The sequence below is a fragment of the Anabrus simplex genome, chromosome 10, assembly GCF_040414725.1.
Source record: "Anabrus simplex isolate iqAnaSimp1 chromosome 10, ASM4041472v1, whole genome shotgun sequence".
Taxonomy (NCBI): Eukaryota; Metazoa; Arthropoda; class Insecta; order Orthoptera; family Tettigoniidae; genus Anabrus; species Anabrus simplex.
Window position 1 is genome coordinate 13,581,870 of NC_090274.1, and position 20,239 is coordinate 13,602,108.

General features: G+C 41.7%; 1 protein-coding gene across 1 annotated transcript in view; it reads left to right on the plus strand.

The window, feature by feature from the left end:
- The window catches only part of LOC136882190 (caspase-1), a 40,369-nt gene that overhangs the window by 11,145 nt on the left and 8,985 nt on the right, over positions 1 to 20,239 (plus strand). Inside the window, exons 3-4 of the mRNA XM_068229497.1 lie at positions 178 to 398; positions 7,445 to 7,623. Of these exons, the coding sequence (XP_068085598.1) occupies positions 178 to 398; positions 7,445 to 7,623 (400 nt within the window). The remainder of the gene's footprint in view (positions 1 to 177; positions 399 to 7,444; positions 7,624 to 20,239) is intronic.

A 20,239-nucleotide genomic window follows, 5' to 3' on the forward strand; every position in this document is an offset into this window, starting at 1 on the left:
GATCCTCGTGAAAGATGAAGGCCTGGCCACGAAGAGAACCATCTCTCTACGTTATGATTGATTACTTTTCTCCCAAAATTTGCAGACATTTGAACCTTACAGACAAGTTTACGTCGAGAAGCGCTCTGTAGTCATCGTATGGAAATATTACTAGATGGTATTTTATTGTGGTTCCAGTCCGTACTTTTCCCTTAAGGAATACAACATGCAGCACCCCAGGAGAGGCGTGGCTCTCATTTTTAACCATGAGAATTTCGAGAAGGATCTGAGCCTGGACCAGAGATTGGGGACAAACAAGGACTGTGCTGAGTTGACCATAGCCCTCCAGGACCTTAACTTTGAAGTCAGAGTGTGCCAGGATTATACACATTGCGAGATCACCGACGTACTAAGAAATGGTAAGTGCATTTACACACTTCATAGGTTCTAGTTACAGTAGACTGCCTACACACTTTGTAAGTTCTAGTTACAGTAGACTCAGGGGCGTATTCTCCTTGAATGCAAGGCATTCATTGCATGCGTTATGATAACACAAAGAACTGTCTGATTTACGATTCTAGGTTGTTTCTGGTCAAATATTAACGATTTCATCTCTCAGAAGTTCAAAAGGTCCGCGCAACTGTACTGGTTCCGTTGCTTGACTACGTGTGGTGCTGGTGTAGTCTCGCCGTCTACTCCACTCTCGGAAGAAAGAGACAGCAAATGGAGGAGTTAACGACGTAAGGCATTCAATCTTAAAATTGCATTCAGTGGCAGACGTAGTTCTGAAACCCTCCGAACGATGTCGCTGCAATTGAAACTTGGTCAGAATTTGTCACCCCATACCCGTGCTACCCTCTGCCATCTGTTAGCAACTTGGAGAAAGTCGACATGTTTACAGCGAACGGGACACACAGATTACCCCCTAGCGAGAACCCAACGTGACGAAACTGACCAATGCCACTGGGGTGACATCTCCAGTGCTTGAGTTGTGGCTAACTAGTGAGTTAATTCATTGTGTGTTTTGCTGATTAGTGAGTTCATTCTGTGTGTGCTGTTCCTGTGCTATTCGTCGTTTTCGGAGTTTTATTATATTTAGTGCAATGTGGTATTAACGATGGATGAGTCTAAAACGGATATAATTGTAAATCAGTTTGAAAAGCCATTTACTGGCCGTTCGTTTGATGAAAAGATGCAAATAGTTAAAGCCGCGAGACTTCTACCTTTTCTCGTAAATTTCTTCTTCTTCTTCTTAATCTGCTTACCCTCCAGGGTTGGCTTTTCCCTCGGACTCAGCGAGGGATCCCTCCTCTACCGCCTCAAGGGCAGTGTCCTGGAGCTTCAGACTCTGGGTCGGGGGATACAACTGGGGAGGATGACCAGTACCTCGCCCAGGCTGCCTCCCCTGCTATGCTGAACAGGGGCCTTGCGGGGGATGGGAAGATTGGAAGGGATAGACAAGGAAGAGGGAAGGAAGCGGCCGTGGCCTGAAGTTAGGTACCATCCCGGCATTTGCCTGGAGGAGAAGTGGGAAACCACGGAAAACCACTTCGAGGATGGCTGAGGTGGGAATCGAACCCACCTCTACTCAGTTGACTCCCGAGGCTGAGTGGACCCCGTTCCAGCCCTCGTACCACTTTTCAAATTTCGTGGCAGAGCCGGGAAGCGAACCCGGGCCTCCGGGGGTGGCAGCTAATTACATTAACTACTACACCACAGAGGCGGACCCTCGTAAATTTAAAAAGAGAAAACAAGAATTGTGTACGCACGTTCAATCCAGAAACTTACAGTAAAACTGTTTGGCTCGAGTTCACCTACATGTAATTAGGGTGAGTAGAATTGAAATTTACTTAATACATTGTGTTAATTGCATGGTTACTAGTTGCATGCCTCAGTGGAGATTCGAGGATACGCCACTGAGTAGACTGCATACACACTTTGTAAGTTCTAGTTACAGTAGACTGCCTACACACTTTGTAAGTTCTAGTTACAGTAGACTGCCTACACACTTTGTAAGTTCTAGTTACAGTAGACTGCCTACACACTTTGTAAGTTCTAGTTACAGTAGACTGCATACACACTTTGTAAGTTCTAGTTACAGTAGACTGCATACACACTTTGTAGTTTCTAGTTACAGTATAATGCATACACACTTTGTAGGTTCTAGTTACAGTAGACTGCATACACACTTTGTAAGTTCTAGTTACAGTAGACTGCGTACACACTTTGTAGGTTCTAGTTACAGTATAATGCATACACACTTTGTAGGTTCTAGTTACAGTAGACTGCGTACACACTTCGTAAGTTCTAGTTACAGTACACTGCATACACACTTTGTAAGTTCTAGTTACAGTACACTGCATACACACTTTGTAGGTTCTAGTTACAGTACACTGCATACACACTTTGTAGGTTCTAGTTACAGTAGACTGCCCACACACTTTGTAAGTTCTAGTTACAGTGGACTGCATACACACTTTGTAGGTTCTAGTTACAGTAGACTGCGCACACACTTAATAGGTTCTAGTTACAGTAGATTGCACACACACTTAATAGGTTATAGTTACAGTAGATTGCATACACACTGTGTAGGTTCTAGTTACAGTAGACTGCATACACACTTTGTAAGTTCTAGTTACAGTGGACTGCATACACACTTTGTAGGTTCTAGTTACAGTAGACTGCATACACACTTTGCAGGTTCTAGTTACAGTAGACTGCATACACACTTTGTAAGTTCTAGTTACAGTAGACTGCATACACACTTTGTAGGTTCTAGTTACAGTAGACTGCATACACACTTTGTAAGTTCTAGTTACAGTAGACTGCATACACACTTTGTAAGTTCTAGTTACAGTAGACTGCATACACACTATGTAAGTTCTAGTTACAGTAGACTGCATACACACTATGTAGTTTCTAGTTACAGTAATTTTATAATTTGATCGATTGATTTATTATTTTTCTCCAGATCTACAGTTACAGTATCCATTGATCCGTTAAAAGAGAAAAATAACAATGTCCAGCTTAAGCCAAAATTCACTCTATGTGCTGTACAGAAAAAGAAAAGAAAATAATGTACGGAATGAACAGAAAATGAATAGAACAATTTAGTAAAATAATGATACTTCTTGGACATGGCATGAATCCCCTAGGATACTGCGGAAACGTGACGCCCCAAATGAAGGTCACCACGGTAGTCATCCTCGGCCTCTTGATGTCACGTCCAACTTTTCTCCTGAATATTTCTATTGTTTTCAGAATATGCAATTTAAGCTGTATTATGAATGTCATAGACCTTCGTGCCCCTTCTGAGTAAACACGCGAACCTTTGCACATTCCATTCCTCCTACATTTCCTCTACTTGACTCCCTCTGAGTTGCTGATTCCATACTTCCGTTGCACACACATTCTGCTACTACGTACTCTGCTCACGTTGCAACTTTATCACTGCACTACTTATCTGTTCCTGCTCGTCTTATTCAACCATGTTTAATCTAATTTAAATAATCATATACAACCAACTTTGCTTACCGATCTACCATTAATTAATGAATCACTTACCAATACCATTTAAACTTCGCTGCCTCTCTTATCATCCATCCATCATCACCTTTCATACTTAACACTCAATTCCAGTCTTCAATTACTTTACATTTATAATACACATTAAGATACTTTCACTTCAATAAATGCCATTGTTTAAACTTCGCTACCTTTCTTAACATCGATCCATCATCATCACCTATTCATACTTAACACTTCAATTCCAGTCCTCGTTTATTTTACCATTACAATCATCTAAACTTCGCTACTTCTCTTATCATCCATCCCTCGAACTCCACAATCCATCCATCTTATTCCAGGCCACACTTACTTCAACAATTACAATACACATATATACACCACCATTTGAATAAATACCATTTAAACTTCGTTACCTCTCCTCATTTCCATCCATCGAACTCAAATTTCGCTAACTCTCTTATCATCCATCCATAATCCATCCATCTTTTACCTAAAGAAACCATCACTTCAATAACAATTATACTACACATACAGGCACCGTTACTTGAGTAAATACCATCTGAATTTTGCTACCTCTCTCCTTTTAGGCCACATTTACTTCAACAATTACAATACACATACAGACACCACCATAAACTATGCTACCTCTCTTATCATCCATTCATAGGCAAACCATGTTAATTACTACTGTTACTTGACTTTTTACTTCTCGTAATTACTCCTTCTTCCATTTTTCCCTTTTTGTCCCATAGCTCCTTCAAACTCAAGCTTCTCCCTTTAATCACGGCACTTCTTACTTCTGCTTCTTCCCTCAAACCATTATTCTCGCTCCGATTCTGTCCACTTGTCTTCCCCTGTGATTCTTTTTCCATCATCTCTTCCTGCATCCTGCTTTCTTCCCATCGCGCAGACCTCCGACACTAGTTCGTCCATTAATTTCCTGGCTACTTCCATCCCCCTTGCATTTCCTTTTCTTCAGCTTTTTTTACGATCGCTTCCCAGGAACCCCATCTACTCAGTGTTCCTCCCTTTACAGTATGTGCATCAGCCCTGGTAGTTTCTTCTTGCCTCGAACTCTCAGCCCTGCTTTTTTCTTCTTGCCTCACATCATCCCTGGTAGTTTCTTCTTGCCTCGAGCTCTCAGCCCTGCTTTTTTCTTCTTGCCTCAAACTCTTTTGCCTCGAACTCTCAGCCCTGCTAGTTTCTTCTTGCCTCAAACTCTCATCCATTAATTTCAGTTTCGATATTGTCCACTTTCGGGTCCAATTCCTGTCGCCCACCACAAGTATCTGACCACTAATATACGCTTTCAATCCCTGAATTTTTGCTTTCATAAAATTTTCTTGAGAATTTTAAAATTCCTACTCTCTTCTCTTCCGAAATCTCTCTTAACTCTAATGTTCTCACACTGTAGATTACCAGCGTTCCTTGTCACTATATCTGCCATCAATGAAGATAGCAGCGACACTTTTATGGGCCTGTGCACTCCCACCTTGCCAACTCTCTCCACATTGTCTATATCTACCTCACTGAAATTTATTTTCATTTTCTTTTGTATGACATCTACCACTTTGTAAATAATGTCCACTTTAGATTCTGCCTTTTCTTCCTCCACCCCATAAATAAATATGGATCCCTTCTTATGCTCCTGTCTGCAGACTTCAATTTCTTTCTTCAGGTTTACCATCTCTTCTTCCATATTTTTTATTTTCTCTCTTAGTGACACCAGTTCTTTCTCGCTGCCTTCTATTATCGCCTTCGTATTTTTCATATAATCCTGGATCCACTGTCTCGTCTTTTCTTGCTCCTGGACTTGTGCTTGAAGCATCTTCTTTAATTGCTCAAACGGACATACCTCCTGTATTACTTCTTTTACTACTTTCCTCATAGCCTCTACGTCTACCCAACTCATGCTATCTATTTCCTTGCCGACCGCTTGACCCTACCGCTTCCTCACTCCTACTCCACTCCACTCAGCAGGCGCACGCCACACGATACGTCCGTCCTCCTTACTGGCTTAAGCTAGACTGTAGTTACAGTAGACTGCCCACACACTTTGTAGGTCTAGTTACAGTAGACTGCATACACACTTTGTAGGATCCAATTACAGTGGACTGCATACACACTTTGTAGGTTCTAGTTACAGTAGACTGCATACACACTTTGTAGGTTCTAGTTACAGTAGACTGCATACACACTTTGTAGGTTCTAGTTACAGTAGACTGCATACACACTTTGTAAGTTCTATTTACATAGACTGCATACACACTTTGTAAGTTCTATTTACATAGACTGCATACACACTTTGTAAGTTCTAGTTACAGTAGACTGCATACACACTTCGTAAGTTCTATTTACATAGACTGCATACACACTTTGTAGGTTCTAGTTACAGTAGACTGCATACACACTTTGTAGGTTCTAGTTACAATAGACAGCATACACACTTTGTAAGTTCTAGTTACAGTAGACAGCATACACACTTTGTAAGTTCTATTTACATAGACTGCATACACACTTTATAGGTTCTAGTTACAATAGACTGCATACACACTTTGTAAGTTCTAGTTACAGTAGACTGCATACACACTTCGTAAGTTCTATTTACATAGACTGCGTACACACTTCGTAAGTTCTATTTACATAGACTGCGTACACACTTCGTAAGTTCTAGTTACAGTAGACTACGTACACACTTCGTAAGTTCTAGTTACAGTAGACTGCGTACACACTTCGTAAGTTCTAGTTACAGTGCACTGCATACACACTTCGTAAGTTCTAGTTACAGTAGACTGCATACACACTTTGTAAGTTCTAGTTACAGTAGACTGCATACACACTTTGTAGGTTCTAGTTACAATAGACTGCATACACACTTTGTAAGTTCTAGTTACAGTAGACTGCATACACACTTTGTAGGTTCTAGTTGCAGTAGACTGCATACACACTTTGTAGGTTCTAGTTAGAGTAGACTGCATACACACTTTGTAAGTTCTAGTTACAGTAGACTGCATACACACTTTGTAAGTTCTAGTTACAGTAGACTGCGTACACACTTTGTAGGTTCAGGTTACAGTAGACTGCATACACACTTTGTAAGTTCTAGTTACAGTAGACTGCATACACACTTTGTAGGTTCTAGTTAGAGTAGACTGCATACACACTTTGTAAGTTCTAGTTACAGTAGACTGCATACACACTTTGTAAGTTCTAGTTACAGTAGACTGCATACACACTTTGTAAGTTCTAGTTACAGTAGACTGCATACACACTTTGTAAGTTCTAGTTACAGTAGACTGCATACACACTTTGTAAGTTCTAGTTAGAGTAGACTGCATACACACTTTGTAGGTTCTAGTTAGAGTAGACTGCATACACACTTTGTAGGTTCTAGTTGCAGTAGACTGCATACACACTTTGTAGGTTCTAGTTAGAGTAGACTGCATACACACTTTGTAAGTTCTAGTTGCAGTAGACTGCATACACACTTTGTAAGTTCTAGTTACAGTAGACTGCATACACACTTTGTAAGTTCTAGTTACAGTAGACTGCATACACACTTTGTAAGTTCTAGTTACAGTAGACTGCATACACACTTTGTAAGTTCTAGTTACAGTAGACTGCATACACACTTTGTAGGTTCTAGTTAGAGTAGACTGCATACACACTTTGTAAGTTCTAGTTGCAGTAGACTGCATACACACTTTGTAAGTTCTAGTTACAGTAGACTGCATACACACTTTGTAAGTTCTAGTTGCAGTAGACTGCATACACACTTTGTAGGTTCTAGTTAGAGCAGACTGCATACACACTTTGTAAGTTCTAGTTACAGTAGACTGCATACACACTTTGTAAGTTCTAGTTACAGTAGACTGCATACACACTTTGTAAGTTCTAGTTACAATTGGCTGCCGTTGTGTTATTTTTCACGTTCTAGTTGCTAACGTTGCGGACCACAGTAATGCTGACTGTCTCCTGGTAGCTGTTCTCACTCATGGCAGTGCCGAGGGTTTATATGCTAGAGATGAGTATTACAGTAGTGGAGAAATTTGGACGCCTTTTCAAGCTGACAATTGTCCCTCTTTAGCAGGCAAACCGAAGATATTTATAATCCAGGTAAGAAACGGATGAGTTATTTTGTCCACGATGTCGTATGTTTGGGTGAAACTATAAGGTTGTAAATGACGTAGGTATTTCTTTATAAACGTGTTGAGTGAATTTCACCTTCAAATTACTGCCAAACGTCAGAATGGCATAGAGATTTATGTCAATAACATCAGCTGCCATGGGCGCCCGCTGGATCTTTTCCAGGGGGGTGGGGGCACATTAACAATTTTCTTGAATATGAAAACCAATATAACGTCAACAACATTAAATTGTTTACAGAAATTTCTGCTTATAAAAGTTCCTAGATGACTGTCAGTAAGTTCAGTTTATGAAATAATCTGGTATGATATTATACAATTGAACATCAACCATTTTAGAATTCCAGATGTGGGGGGGGGAAACGCCCCCCCCCCCTTGCGGGCACCCATGTCAGCTGCTGCTATTTAGTGATAGCTAGTACAACTGCAGTAACCTGTAAATAATCACATCATAACGGTACAAATTAAAACTTGGGGGACTGTTATTTCAAGCAGGTATTGGACTAGTTTTTGATTGAGAATTCTGGTCTGAGTTACTTTGCTTATTGTGCAAATTATGTCCACTCCTTGAACTTAACTGAATATGTTCTGTTGGTCTTGGTAGATTGCAGAAGCAATGGCCAAGACAGCAAATATTCACAAATCTCGGCACTGTTTTGAGAAAATTTAACTTTACATTGAATTTATGCTTTCACAACATCACTTTGTAGGTCATTTCGAGCATTGCTCCGAACATAAATATATTTAAGTGCTATCAAGCAATGTAGGTGTTTGAAATAAGAAATTAGTGATTATCTTTACTCAACAGCGGAGGGCAATTGGCTATATATAAAATATAAAGCTTGTGAATTGGGTGACCAACCGTCCTGTATTCCAAAGTATTTTGTAAATGTCCCGCAATTGTTTCCGTTTTCTGCCTGGACAAATTTTCGTGTTATTGTCATCGGTACGAATTTTCACATTACCGATTTGTCCTGCCATCTAGCTTCAAATAAACATAGCCTGACCGTTGCTGACAGTATGATCTTTGAAAGTACACAGAAGCATGTTATAGCATCTTTGGAGAAATGTTCCGGATATATCTTCCGACTTCCGAGTTACCATTAGCCCGTGGCCATTCTGTGGTTTTGCAAGGCTCTGGCGGCTATGCCACACAGATGTGCTAACCTCAACACGTATCGTACCTTAAACTTACAGACCCAAAGTTCAAAGCCCAGACTAACCGCATACTAGTGCAAGCTTATCCTTACAGGCTTGGATTCGATCCCGGGCTTAACATAAAAATAAATAAAAAATATGTGTGTGAATTAATTCCATCCCCTGGTCTAAGGAATTTGGACAGCCAAAGTAGGGGACTGCCTGTAGGGGTGAAGTGCAGTGGGGACTTCGATGGCCCTGGGACCGCTACGGTAGCTATAAAGGCCCTTCAGGAACTCTGAAAAGTGGTGGCAAAAGGGGCTCTGGTTAAGACGCAGCAGGTCGTTATGCTACTTAGGTTCCAAAATGTAATGCAATGTAAATTTTAATCTTATACCAGTTGTATAGTATTATTTGAAGTAATTCCACATACTGTATATGAGTTGACTATATTTGTAAGTACAGGAGATATTATAAGTAGAATTTTGTAAACAATATAAATTTATTAAGGATGAGCTGTGTGTTTAATAGATAAAATTCTTAGCGTAAATTGTATAATATTGTATTCTAGGAAAATCACAGTCTACTGTAGCTCGAGCGGTCGAGGAGAGAGGTTGCGTAGTGTAGTGCGTGCTGTGAACATGGTCGGTATTGAGCAGTACCGGGCCGCTATTGGCAAATGGCAGGCGAAGCAGAAGAAGGAAGACAGGAATGGATTGGTGATAAGTAAGGACGGATTAAAAATGAGTGAAGCGGTGCTGGTAGTGGCAGTGAAAGCAGTGCTACTGGTTATTGGGGGGGGGGGGGGGAATTAAACCCAGGCCCAAATACCAGTGGAAAATATAGCACGGAGGATTTGGCCGCACTCAGGGTGGTTGTGAGTGAAGTAATGCAGGAAAAATGCCAGTGGGAGAAGGTGCAGGAAATAAAGGACATGATGGAGGAGCAGTGAAAGGAGATAGGGAACATGAAGAAATGGCTGGAAACGAGGACGGAGGAATCGAGCAGGAGAGTGGATAATAATGAGAAAGAAATCGAGTTATTGAGAGGGGAAGTGAAACATCTGAAAGAGGAAATGATGAGGATGAAAAAAGAAGCGGAGGAGTACAAGCAGGAGAGATTGAAGAAAGCCATATTTATATATGAGTTGAGGAAGGTGTGAGGGAGGGCAAGATTGAACTGATAGCCAAGGGGATCGAAGTCATACGTGATACAATGAAGATAAACTTCAGTAATGTAGACATAGACGATGTAGAGAGAGTTGGTAAAACTAAAGGTCGGAGGCCAATTAGGGTAAAATTTTTCTCTACCTTAATGGCAGAAATTGTGTTATGTAACAGTAATAATTTACAGGGACAGAAAATAGGGGTGAAAAGAGACATGGGAAGAGAAGGAAGTGAAAATATGAGGATCTTGAATAGGCACCTATGGAGAGCGAGGAACCAGGGGCTAAAGGCCCGAATAAGAGGTCTGAGGTTGGAGGTGACAAACGGGCGATGGGTTAGAGTGCACTCAGTGGCGAAGCTAAAGGAGATGGACGAAAACGAGAGGGTTGAGGGTGGTGAAATGACAAGGCAAGATGGGAAGAGGAAGGAAGAAAAGGAGAGGAGGAGATACGTGGAAGGAGAGGAGAGCATCTCAGAAGAGAACGGGAAGTGCAGTCGGGATACAGAAGATCAAGATAGTGAAGTGGACAGTGAGAGTGAGCAGCAAGAAACTGTGAGAGCAGAGTGTAGTGTTGCGGTGAGCAAGAAAGGACAAGGGAAGACGAATCAACAGGAAGGTAAAGCCATTATGAGTAAAAAAAGAAGTATCAGTTTGAAAGACCTATGGGGAAAAGGTCGGAATGGGAAGGAGGATAGGGAGGATGGGGAAAGGAATAGATCGGTTAAAAGAGACGGAAGGGAGACAAGGGATGAGAGGTCGATAACGACTGAGAGGTCGATAACGACTAGGAGTAAGATCAGAGGGGGAGACTCAGAAGGGAGTGAGGGAAAGTTATAACTATATTGGAAAATGGGATGTGTAAATATAGAAGGATTAATGAACAAATTAGGAAATAAGAAAGTGCGGGAAGAAATTGAAAGTTTTGATGTGGTGGCACTCTTGGAGACGTGGCTAGAAACAGGGAAGGAGATCGCATGGAAGGGGTTTGTGATAAAATATAAATATAGAAGAAAAGAGAGGATTAGGGGTCGCGCACCAGGAGGGATGATAGTTCTAATTAGGGAAGAAATTAGTGAAATGGTGGAGGATATAGAGACCGATATGAAAGAAACCATATGGATGAGACTGAATATGGGAGGGGTTGAGGGAAGGAGGAAGAAAATAAATCTAGCTTTTGTTTACTGCCATCCTAGTAATTCAGCATATGCAAATAAATATTTTTTTGAAGAGTTATTGGTAGATATTGGTAGGATAAGAGGAATGTTTCCAGGGGAAGAGGATATGTTGTTATTCGGGGATTGGAATGCGAGAATAGGGGAACAGAGCCCAGTATATAGTAGGGAGGATGAAATGTGTATGTTGAAAAGTAGAAAAAGTGAGGACAAAATTATAAATAGTTATGGAGAGAAGCTTCTAGAGATGTGTGCTGTGGGAAATTTGTATATTCTGAATGGGTGGATAGAGGGTGACAGGATGGGGAAATTGACATATGTTACTGAGAAGGGTGGTAGTGTGATAGATATGGTTTTAAGTTCGGAAGGGGTGATTGAGGATATTGTAAGAATGGAAATAGGAGACTGGATTGAATCACACCATTTCCCGGCGAGGGTTATGCTGAAAAAGGGGGAAGAGGAGTGTACAAGGAAGGAGGATGAGACGAGTGATAAACGAGGGAGGGGATATAATAAGTATAAATGGACAGAGAAGGTGGGTCGGGATTGGAATAGGGTAGTAAAAGAGGAGTTACAACTTCTGAAATATGGGTGGGAAGAGGCGTTAGAAGAGAATAATACTGATAAAGCCTTGGAATTGCTGCTACATCCAATAAAGATAATAGCGCTGAAGGCGAAAGCTAGAAAGAGAAATAAGAAAGAGGGAGAAGAATGGTTTAATAGGGAGTGTGAAGGAATGCGGAGGAAGGTGATGGACGCGTTAGGAGAATATAGAAGGAAAGGTGGGGGCCAAGAAAGGGAGATTTTCTGTAAATTGAGGAAGGAGTATAAAAAGAAAATTTGTGAGACAAAAAAGACGTGGTTAGAGGAACAAATTGAAGCCATAAATAATGATTGCAAGACAAATAATTTTGAGAGAGTTTGGGACAAGATTAATAAAATTATTAAGGGTGGAAGGAATATAGAGAAAACGAGTATTGAAGTGCAATGGGTGAGACACTTTGATGAATTACTAGGGGAAGAGGGGGAAGAAGGATGGAGAGGGATGGGGAAAGAGGTAATATGGAGGAATAGGAGAGTGGCAATTTATGATCTGGATAAAGAAATCACAAGTGAGGAAACCATGAGAGTGATAAGCAGTCAGAGCGAAGTCGGCCGTGGGATGTAATGGTATAAATAACAAGTTTTGGAAGGAAATTAGCAAAAATGAGATAATGATAGAGGGCATAGTTAAACTTTTCAATAAGATATTTGAGGGAGGTAAGTACCCGAAGGAATGGGAAACAGGAATTATATGCCCTATATACAAAGGGAAGGGCAGTAGGAAGTGTGTGAACAGTTATAGAGGTATATCTCTGTTGGATTTCTTGAGTAAAATATACACTGGGGTGTTAGCGAACAGAATAAGAGGGTAGGCGGAAGAAAATGAAATATTGACAGATTACCAAGGGGGTTTTAGGAAAAAGAAAAGAAGTAGAAAATATAATGATAGTAAAGACTATTCTAGAGAAGTATAAGAATATGGCTAGAAGTACGGTTTATGTTGCAGCAATAGATTTTGAGAAAGCTTTTGACAAGGTGAATAGAGAGGCCCTATTAGAGAAATTAGGCAGGCTAGGGATTTCGGAAAAGATGTTGAGGGCAGTGGAAGGAATATATAGGGTTGTCAGGTTTTGTGTAAAATTGGGAGAAGAGAGACTGAGTGGACCCTTAGAGTCCAAGGTGGGTTTAAAACAAGGGTGCAAGTTATCGCCAATACTGTTTATTTTATTTATCAACGATAATTTAGAGGGGTTTGGGGCAGAAAATTGGGCTGTGCCGGTAATTAATGGTTTAGAGGTACCAGGACTGATATTTGCGGATGATGTGTTATTGATGACGCTAACTTCAGGGGGGATGAATAGAGCGTTAAATTCAGTGACGCTATTTGCGAGGAAATGGGGATTGAGAATTAATGGAAATAAGTCTAAAATATTAGTAGTTCAGGTAGACAAAAGAAGAAAGATAGAAGGTAAATGGGTAATTCAGGGAGAAAGATTGGAACAGGTAAGGAAGTTGGAATATTTAGGAGTTATTTTTAATGATAAAGGAACGTGGAACGACCAGATCAAAAGGGTGAAAAACAGAGGATTGGCAGCCTTAGCCTCAGTCAGAAATTTGCTAGCCAAATACCCGGGTATCAGTTATAAAACACTGAGGCTAGTGTTGAGGTCGGTAATTTTTGGGAGGGTATTGTACGGCGCAGAAGTTTGGGGGCTGGATGAGAAAAGAGAGGAACTAAGAAGGATTGTTAGTAGTTTTGCTAAGTTAGTAATGGGCTTACCGAGGTGCACAGCAAATGCAGGGGCGGAATTAATGTGTGGGGAGGATTTGGAATCAGAGGGTGTGAAAAGAATAGTTAGATACTGGATGAATTTAAAAAGACAGGAAGGTGGGAGGGTATTACAGGCAGCGTATGAACAGCAATGTAAGAGCATGTATAGGGGTGGATGGCTAGAAAAAATAAAGGGATATTTGGAGAGGATAGGATTAGGACAACTGTGGGGGAGGTGTTACCGTGTTTTAGCGGTAGGTAGAGGTGTAAGAAGGTGCGGGCGTGAATGGGTTTTCAAACTACGGAATCAAAGTTAATGTAAAATTTAACGAGGTTATATTTTCTTTTCAATATTAAGTAATAACAAAGAACAGGTACTTAGTAGCCAAAACACAATTTGAAATGTACAATTACAGGGGTTACAGAGTTTGGGCTTCGAGCCCAGAGTTCACAATTCTTGAGCAACTAGCCCAACTTTCCGATATACAAATTTTAACAAAGGGGCAGAAGACCCCAATCAAACCCTGGAGCACTTGCTCCAAATTACACAGTTAAGCCTCCTCGAGGCACACAACACTCCGTTTCCAAAAGAGCCACACGCTCTTTAATTTAAGCCTCTCCCAGGCCACACCAAACTCCACCTTCAAGTTGTCCACAACGGACACAAACCCAGGGGTAAAATACCCAATCTACTGAGGTCTATTAAATGAAAAGCAGGTTAATTAAATGACCACTAAAACAATTTGAGAGGAGGCGAACTTGCACTCCTAATACACTTTGATTTTAAAACCTACTTTGGCACTAGGCCGTTATTACAAGGGCTAATCCCATACTACAGAGGTGACTTAATAGCAATTTACATTACATTACGGAAGAATAGGTTGAGAAACAATAAGTTCACCTCAAAACATTATGAGTGGGAGCTCGAGAGGGTTAGCACTCTCTATCCCAGTATGTAGCTTTTCAAGAGAATAGAAGAAAAGACTAGTTACATTTTAGGAAAAGGTTACATGGTGGAACGCTTCGCACCCGCCCCGAGAGTTAAACTGCTGAGCAAGAAAAGAAAGAATTTATTTAATCGGCCATTACCTTATTGTTGACCGCTGCCGAAGAAAGAGGCGCCTCCCGCCTCCTGCTAGGTACTTAACACACTGAAAGATGGAACAGAAGTGGCCCAGAGACCCAAAAATCAGCAGTTTAAATACTCTCGCGGAAGTTTCTAGGCGTTAGGGGAAAGAAAACACCCGCCCACAATGTTTTTATTGGATAGGACCCCGCAACAGATACAAGTTGGGGGAAAATACACCAGATTGGTCAGAAATTACTAAAAGAAATTCGGGATTGGATAAATCTAAAACAAGGGGAAAAAGAGGGGTATACAGCCAACTTAAACCATAACAGAAAGAAATTTAACAAGAAACAAACTTTTGAAATAAAAATTTCTCCAACAAAATAGTTCTTTGACTCCGCACTAGGGTGCACTATTGTTGATCTTCAGTAGTGTCCTCTAGAAGAGAAAGTTCACACTTCTTACTTCACGCGAAACAAAAACACATCAAAAGTGACACAGTTCAAAAACTCAAAATTTTCCACATGGTGACATCTTCTGAGAAAGTAGAGAATTAATAGAGTAGATAAAGTTCAACCTTCCTCCAGAAGAGGAGTTTCAACTGGCGCAACTTTTAAATAAACGGTGTAGAGGTGTACCGCCCGGTACAGACCTCCCCCCCCAAAAGTTCCTCCAAGGGGTAACACAGAAGAACATAAACTTTTGTTTGAAAATAAGTTCCAAGTTTTGATGTTGAGATTAAGATAACTTGCAGAAGTGTTTGAGAAATTTCTTAAGTCGGTTCCAAAATTTTGTTGTTGCAGGTGAAGTAAAGTCTTTATGTTTATAGAAGTTGAATTTCTGAAGATAAGCTTTTAATACTTAAAAGTGAAGGAAAAATTTGCAATGTCCACCAAATATTGCTGTTGAATTCCCAAGTGTAGTTATCTCTTATAGTAACTGTCCATGTAGTTGATGTTGATGAAGTTGGATGGCCGGACCGGCCGTTGCAGCTTGCGTCCAAAAGGAGGCCGCTCGGACCCCTTAAGTACCCTGAGATACCGCTCGCCCGCACTATGAGGGGAGCAGAGGTGTTGAAGCACGCCGCGCCCGCGGTGAACATATACAGGCTGCGGGCAAGTAGCAGGTCGTGCGCCGCACATCAGCCTTGGCCGGGAGGAGAGCTCCGGCTCGCCGTGCACATGTCGTCCTCGCTGGAGAGGAGGGGGCCCATCCCCCTCCCCAGTTACTGCACGGCGCCGCGCGGCTGCGGGGGCACTGAAACATTAAAGCTAGGCGGCAGAATTGTGTTGGACCATCATGTTTCTTTTAAGGGCACAGGCATGTAAAGAGATTGAGGGGCCAGCGGCGTGCAGATATCCATGGCATTTCATCTAAGCCAGCCACTGAGTGTAGTGGAGCAGGAGACGGGAGCGTGGTAATGGCCGTGGAAAGGACAGAATGGCAGTTTAACGGGTCGGGACAGGTTTTACAAAAATGCTTACATCTGAAACAAAATATTATAGGTAGTGCAGAATGCCTTAAAAATGAAACTCAAAAAAAATATAACCTTCATATCCTTTCAAAATAATATAAAGCAAGTTAACACAGAAATTACACCGGCTTCACCTGGGACAGGTGAACTCTAAATATCCTCTCGGTGGCTGGATTACTTAACAATAAGGTAACCGGCGTAAGAAAATCGAGAATGATACAAGGCCCCTGAAATCTGGGGGCAAGCTTGCCCGCGGGAACAAAATTTTTGACCATTACTTGGTCACCTACCTTTAAAGGGGTGGGTCTCCGTCCACGATCATACCTTTCCCTAACCTTTTCATGAGATACCTTAAGATTGGCTTTAGCCTTCTTCCAAAGATCTTTAATATTATCCGGATCTATTGTCTCGGGCAGAATGTCACTCAGAGACCAGAGGTTAGAGAGCGGCGTGTTGGGAACAAACTTAAACATCAAGGAAGCTGGAGTAAACTTGTGTGATTCATGAACCGCCGAATTCAAAGCAAAAGCTAACCAATGCAGGGACGTGTCCCACCTAGAATGATCTTCATGATGATAGGCAATAAGTGCGGACCTGAGATTACGGTTAACCCGTTCAGCCAGAGATGGTTGAGGGTAATAAGCAGAAGTGGTTACATGAGAGATGGACAAGTCAAAACAGAATTTACGAAAAAGATTTGATGTGAACGCCTTAGCATTATCAGATACAATATATTGGCACGGACCAAAAGAAGCAAAAATAGAATTTAGACAGGTAATGGTGGACTGAGCGGTAGCCAGCTTAGTCGGAAATAACCAAGAAAATCTGGTAAAACCATCTACACATACAAAGATGAATTTGTTGGCATTTCCCTTCGACTGGGGGAAGGGTCCTACATAATCAATATACAGGCGTTCCATGGGGCGCGACGCTTGATGAGAAGACAAAAGGCCTACTTTAGTGGACATGGTGGGTTTACTGATCAAACAAGATTTACAAGCTTTTACAAGTTCCCGAATTTCACCGTCCATACCTTTCCATATGAACATTTCACGAATCTTTTCACGAGTTTTAAAGATACCCAGATGCCCTCCTAATGGGGTCTCATGATAATACTTGAAGATCATTGGTACAAGAACTGCTGGAACAACAACTTTCATCATCTTATCATGCCTCGAAGGGCAACATAAAACACCATTCCTCAGAACATAAGGGACAACATGTTCCCCAGAAGAAAGGGTTTCCATTATCGGAGCCAGCGTCGGATCTTCACGTTGGTATTTCTCGATATCCCTAAAAAGCATGGGAGCATCTGTTAGGATGGCATTAACCTCAGATAGCATGGACTCGGAAGGTGATGAACTGTCGACCGGTTCGTGGGTCTCGACGTCGTTATGAAACATACGGCTGAGTCCATCAGCAACAACATTTTCGGTACCTCTGATATGTCTAACATCAAACTGGAAGGCGGAAATACGAATAGCCCAGCGGGCTATACGACCAGTACGACGCGGCCTACCTAAGACCCAGCTTAAGGCTTGATTATCTGTCTCCAGGTCGAATTTGACATGTTCCAGATAGAGACGGAACTTTTCTAAGGCAAATAAGACTGCCAAACCTTCGAGCTCATAGATGGAATACTTGGCTTCTTGAGCCGACAATGTCCTAGACGCATAGGCGATGGGTCGCCTCCCTAGTTCAGTCTCTTGAAGAAGGACTGCCGCTACTGCTGACGACGATGCGTCGGTTTGGACAATGAATTTCTTCGAGAAATCAGGAATAGCAAGGACAGGGGCATTACAGAGAGCTAATTTCAGATCTTCAAAAGCGGCTTGTTGAGAAGGTCCCCACTCGAATTTAATGCCTTTCCTACGAAGAAGGTTTAAGGGCGCCGCTCTATTAGCAAAGTTAGGAATGAACTTTCTGAAGAAATTCACCATACCAATGAACCTGGCGATACCTTTAATGTCCTTGGGAGGTTTAAAATCACGGATGGCCTGTGTTCTAGAATGATCGACTGCTACACCATCGGGTGACACAATATGCCCTAGGAATGACATAGAGGGCTTAGCAAAGGCAACCTTGGACAACTTAACAGTTAACCCAGCCTTACGAAGGCGATCAAGAACTTCTCGCAGATGATCTAGATGTTCTTCAAAAGTCTCTGAAAATACTACGACATCATCTAAGTAGTGATATAAGTACTCGAATTTGATGTCGGAGAAGACCCTATCTAGCAGCCTAGTGAGCACAGCTGCTCCCGTGTGGAGCCCGAAAGGCACGCGGTTGTATTCATATAAATTCCAGTCCGTGGCGAACGCTGTAAGGTGTTTAGACTCTTCGGCAAGGGGAATTTGATTATAGGCCTGATTTAAGTCCAAGATGGTGAAGAACTTGGCCTTACGAAACCATGAAAAACAAGAATGAAGGTCGGGAAGGGGCACAGATTGTAACACCACCTTCCGATTGAGAGCCCTGTAATCAATGACAGGCCTGAAGCCTCCTTGGGGTTTCGGTACTAGAAAAATAGGCGAAGAATACGCTGACTTAGAGGGCCTAATAATACCGTCCTTCAACATCTGATCGATGATTTCCTTCAGAGCCTTCATTTTAGGTGGAGATAGCCTATACGGTGGAAAACGGACAGGAATCGAATCCGTAACCTCAATTTTGTATTCAATAAGGTCAGTAACACCAAGAGTATCAGAGAACACCTCGGGAAACGACTGACACAGTTTGCGAATACTATCAGCCTGCTCCTCAGGTAGATGTCTAAGGTCTAACAACATCTCATCCTGGGTAGGCGAAATAGAAGAACATGACACAGAATTACACTTTAATAGTGGTATTTTACAACTAGAAGCAAATTTGAATGTGCACGACCTAGACTTGAGATCGAGCACAAGACCAGTGTGAGAGATAAAGTCAGCTCCCAATATAATGGGGCAAGACAATTGCTTGGCCACAAACAATTTAATTTTCCATGTAAACTTAAAAACACGAATTTTGACCAGTAAGGAACCTAGAATTTCTAATGGAGATGAATTAGCCGAAACGTATTGAACAGGAGAAGAGACATAGTCAGGAAGTTTACAACCCGATTTCAATTTAGAATACCATTCAGCCGCAATAATCGAACAAACACTACCTGAATCTAAGAGAGCTGTTATAGGCTCGTTATTTAACTCAATCTTAAGAAAAGGAACAGGTGCGGGGGTATCCGCCGCAATCCTAAGACGTTCTTTAGGGCATTCAAAAGATGAATTTGAAGGCTGATCGTTCTCTGCATTTACAATCTGTTTACTAGGGGCTGAGTCTCGGGAAGATGGATTAGTCGACTCAGCCGAAGCCACTAGTCACTTTTTATTATTGGCATGGGTGGAATTTGCACCAGAAGTTGAGCAGGAGGGGGTGCTATTTGAGTTCGGACAATTCTTGGCGATATGTGAGAAGGCCCCACATTTAAAACAGCCTTGCGCTGAACCAGCTCCATTATTTGCCCTACTACTTTTGACCAATGGACGTTTATTGCGAAGATGGTCAGGCGACCCGCAAGCATAACATTTACGGGGTGTGACTGGTCGGCGAGGTGGAGGCCGAGTGTTACTAAAGGAAGGCGGGGGTTCTTTCGCTACACGCAAAGAATCGGCGTATCTAACTCCTTCCGCTGAGACGGCCAACGCTTCAAGTTCAGAAAAAGTTTGCGGGCACGCCGCAAAACACAAGTATGACCTATAAGATGGTGAAATACCTTCCACAATAGCTTGTACAATTTGGTCCTCAGGGAAGTGAAGAGCAAACACCCTGGTATAAAACTTAATGTCTTGTATGAAATCAGCCAAGTTTTCATCCAACCTCTGTACTCGATAATAGTATTTCTGAATCAGAGATGACCTTGCGCGGGCAGGAATAAAATTAGCAAGTAGATGTGCATGAAAATCTTCGATGGATGACTGTTCAGCTATGGCTCTTACTATTTTGTCGGAGAGAATACCAATAGCATACGGATAGATAATTTGCAAGATTTGACACGGAGACAGAGAAAAAACAAGGGCATGATCCTGAAATTCCACTAGAAATCTTAAAAATGAAATTACGTCAGTGGTGGTATTAACAGAAAACTTGGATATACCTCTGAGCAACATTGCCAATGGATGAGGCAAGCTACTAAATCCGGGTGACATAGTAGGTAAAGGTTTCAATGGCAAGGAAGTCAATTCAGAACGGATATTACTCAATGATGCACGACGTTCA